At 42.3% G+C, this 3623-nt stretch overlaps 1 protein-coding gene across 1 annotated transcript in view; it reads right to left on the bottom strand.

Moving 5' to 3' along the window:
- Positions 1-3365: 3365 nt before the first annotated feature.
- Positions 3366-3623, bottom strand: part of LOC116696608 (homeodomain-interacting protein kinase 3-like) — a 1475-nt gene continuing 1217 nt past the window's right edge. Inside the window, exon 3 of the mRNA XM_032527688.1 lies at positions 3366-3370. Coding sequence (XP_032383579.1) covers positions 3366-3370 — 5 coding nt within the window. The remainder of the gene's footprint in view (positions 3371-3623) is intronic.

The raw sequence follows: 3623 nt of genomic DNA, 5'->3' as shown, positions 1-3623 counted from the left end.
CTCTCATTAGGCATTCACACCCAGGGCTCGCTCCAATTGGGCTGCCTAAGGAATCTGAAGGCAATGCAATTGTGTAATTTGCACACAAAGTGGTCTGGATTGATCCAAAATAAACCTCTCAACTTTAAATGTGGAGGGGGAGAGGGAGGGCGTATAATTGCATCATTTAGTGAATTGATTGGCTGAGAGTCGATGGAAGGGAATCAGGAAGCAGCAGATAAACGGTGACAGCAGCGCCTTTTAGAGCGGGGACCCATCGACACAAAGACACACACACACACACGCGCGCGCGCACACCCAAACACAAACACACAGAAACAAACACACACACACAGGTTTAAGGCACTGAAGCAAATCTGTACACACACACTGAAAAAAGGACACACCTAGAGACACAAACACAGATAAACTAAGACGCTAACATAGAAACAGACATGAGAACACACTCAAACACACACACGCACGCACGCACACACACAGAATCAGATTAGACAGCACAAAGAGAGCCCAGGTCCACGTCACACAGCGAGCTCTGCAGGCCGGGACAATGGGAGGCAGAATTAGAGGTAACAATAGATTTCATTAAGCCAAACTAGACTTAACGAGACAATCGATACGTCATAATTAAAGCGAGGAGGCTGAGAGCGACTTAGACTCTAAATGACGACTGCTCTTATTAAGATGGAGCAGATAGAGAAAGGCTGGATGACAATGGAGCTCTATAACTACCTACCACAGCAGGCCTTTGTGATCACACTGGCCTTTCACTGAGACAGATAGATAGGACAGAGGAGGGAGGAGAGGAGGAGGAGAGGAAGAGAGAAGAAAGGAGAGGTGAGAGGAGGAAAAAGAAGAAACAGGTGGAGAAAAAGGTCTTTAGTTTCTTTCATCTGGTTGTAGTCATAGAAAGTAAGGGCTGATGTGTGATGATGTGCGGCAGAAGCTGAACACCACTACAACACAGCTGTCATCCTCAACACGCAACTACCCTAAAGGGTTCACACCTGTTTCTGATGCTGTGATTATAAGAATATGAGCCAGTTCAGCGTGCACAGGTGAGTCGACGGAATGAAGAGGATGGGGAAAAGTAGGAGGAGGGGGGGGAGGAAGAACTTCAGAGGAAGTTGGAGCAGCTGTGATGGACCATGTTCTTGGGAAGAAACCTTTCTTATCATACCATCAGTATGTTACTGTTTTTAAAGCATGTATACTTTTGTAACGGCATCTTCCTTTTTTGTAGAAATGAAGGCTGCCATCTGAGAGTGCAAGGACGACTGTGTTCAACAGCAAGAGGTGCTCAATGTTGACATGCTCGTGTAAAACACCACCATGCGACTTAGTTAAATACAAGAAAATACACATTTGGAAGGAATCAACAGTATCAGCCATTCTGTAACTGACTGTGTCCCCCAATGCATACACGTAGTACAAGTACAATGCATACAAATCCCCTCCGCAGCAGAGCTTTGTCTTTCCGTAGCCCCTTCAAATGCACCTTTCTATCTATTTGTGTGTATAGAGTGTTTTAAATTGGATCCCTTGGAACGGCCCTTAAGTACATCTTGGTGGAAGAAGCTTGGTTCAATCGGACGAAGAGGAGAGGGAGAGGCAGAAACAGAATTGGCCCAGCGTGTCATCGTGGCCAGCGTTGGGGCAACGGGAGGCTTTGTACATTCATAAGTAACCGTGGGCTTGTCCAGCATCACGCCACCTGCTGTCAGGGCTGTAGTCAAGACCACCTTTGTCGAGTCCAAGACAAGTCCAAGACTAGGACTAGTTGAGCCCAAGTCAAGACCGAATCCAAAGAGGTAGAATGGAGAGATATTTCCTTCTTTATAGAGCTGTGTTGATTGAATTATTACTTTATGTTATCACTATTATTATTAATTTAACTAAAACTAAAAAAAAACTGTGAAATGTCCTCAAGTCTGTCCAGGGTTCACGTGGAGTTATCCAAGACAAGACATAATACATTGAATAAATGGAATGGCAAAACCTTAGCTTATCAATTTATTTGTAATTAGAAGACAGATTTAATATACAGTTCCAATAACATATATATACTGTACAAGAGTAGAGAATTTAGAGTTTATTTATTTGATTAGGACAGTGCACATTAATCAACATTTCCGTAAGTGCGACAGTGTAATTTTCAACTGTAGTCCTAATTACCCAGCATGCATGTTGAAACTGGAGCACCCAGAGGAAACCCATGCAAGAACATGCAAACTCCACACAGAAAAGTCCAAAACAAACTGGATTCGAACAGAACTTTCTTGCAGTATCACCAACCACTCAGCCACCATGCTGCCCAACACCTTCTATTCTGTTCAATGAACTACCAACTTATCATTAGCTGTAGCTGTATATAACCTACTTTGTGGTAAGAGGTGGGATTAAATGCTATGAAATGCCCAGGCTGGAAACTATCAAGTTATATACATTTTAAAGTCCTGGTAGCGCACAATCGTTATAACACGATTATAATTGTTAGAAAATACTTGTTGAAAACATGTGAGAAGACTGTAAACAGTGTAGTTCTCAATTGTAGAGTTAGACAGTTAAACTGTTATTCTCTATTTTGTGAGGGAAATTGTGATTCCCTTAAGCACTTGGGTCATTTTTAACACAACCCTTCCCCTACTGTACACAAAGGATGTTACTACTAACGTTAGCGCGCATAGCATCAGCGTGTTTTTGCTCACTCCCTGTGTGAATGGCAAGTTACGTTCCACAAGTTCTCATGGCTTTTTTCAGTGTAATACTTAACTAAATGCCACGGTCATAAACACAGGCAAAATAGCCACTAATGTAAGTTTCATTCTTTTAGCTTGTATCTGCTATCCCGCCCGCTAACAGTTAAAGAAAGTTAAAGAAAGCCCTCACATACATAGACGCTTTGCATTAAACCCATCCTCTACGTGTTATCCTAGCGTAGAACCCGGGGTCCAACTCCGGTTCTAACTTATGTGTTTACATATGTGTTTTTGGTGGTGGGAGGAAACCGGAGCCAAATATGTTCGCAAGTTGAGTCTCAAGTCTTTTAGGGGCAAATTCAAGTCAGTTTTTTAATGACCATTTTCCCCACCCTCTTTTCTTCAGCCATGCACCTCTGATAACTAACAAATTGTTTGTCTTAAGACTCTTCTAGGAGGCATCATTGCACTCAGCAGAGTGTTCTTTTATCTTTAAGGTCTGCCCCGTCCTATACACTTTAGCCAAGCAATTGAATGTAAAATTACACATTCATCACCCCATATAACCCAAATGGAATGATCATTTGTTTCACAACCACTTTTTTAGACTGCGCGACTGAAGATTGTCAGACTATATTCCTTGGAGCGAATTTTAGATTAATCACAGGGTCACTCTATGATATAAACACATGAACATTAAATTATCTAAGACACATACGATAATCATGTCATGGAACTGCCGAAATAGGATAGCCTACTAGCATCTTATCTAAGTATATTGTAAAATCAGTAAAGGAAAGTTATACAGCACATACATGTCACTACTCTGTAAGGCTTCAATAGAGTCACTCTTCATTTTCCTCACAGGACTAACTTGGCCTGTGTAGATTTGAACCTCAGAGGTGGAGGGCAGCGGCGGCTCTGGCG

This window comes from Etheostoma spectabile, chromosome 10 (assembly GCF_008692095.1).
Source record: "Etheostoma spectabile isolate EspeVRDwgs_2016 chromosome 10, UIUC_Espe_1.0, whole genome shotgun sequence".
NCBI classification, from domain to species: domain Eukaryota; kingdom Metazoa; phylum Chordata; class Actinopteri; order Perciformes; family Percidae; genus Etheostoma; species Etheostoma spectabile.
Note: the sequence above shows the minus strand (reverse complement) of the source record. Positions and strands in the feature narration are given on the sequence as shown.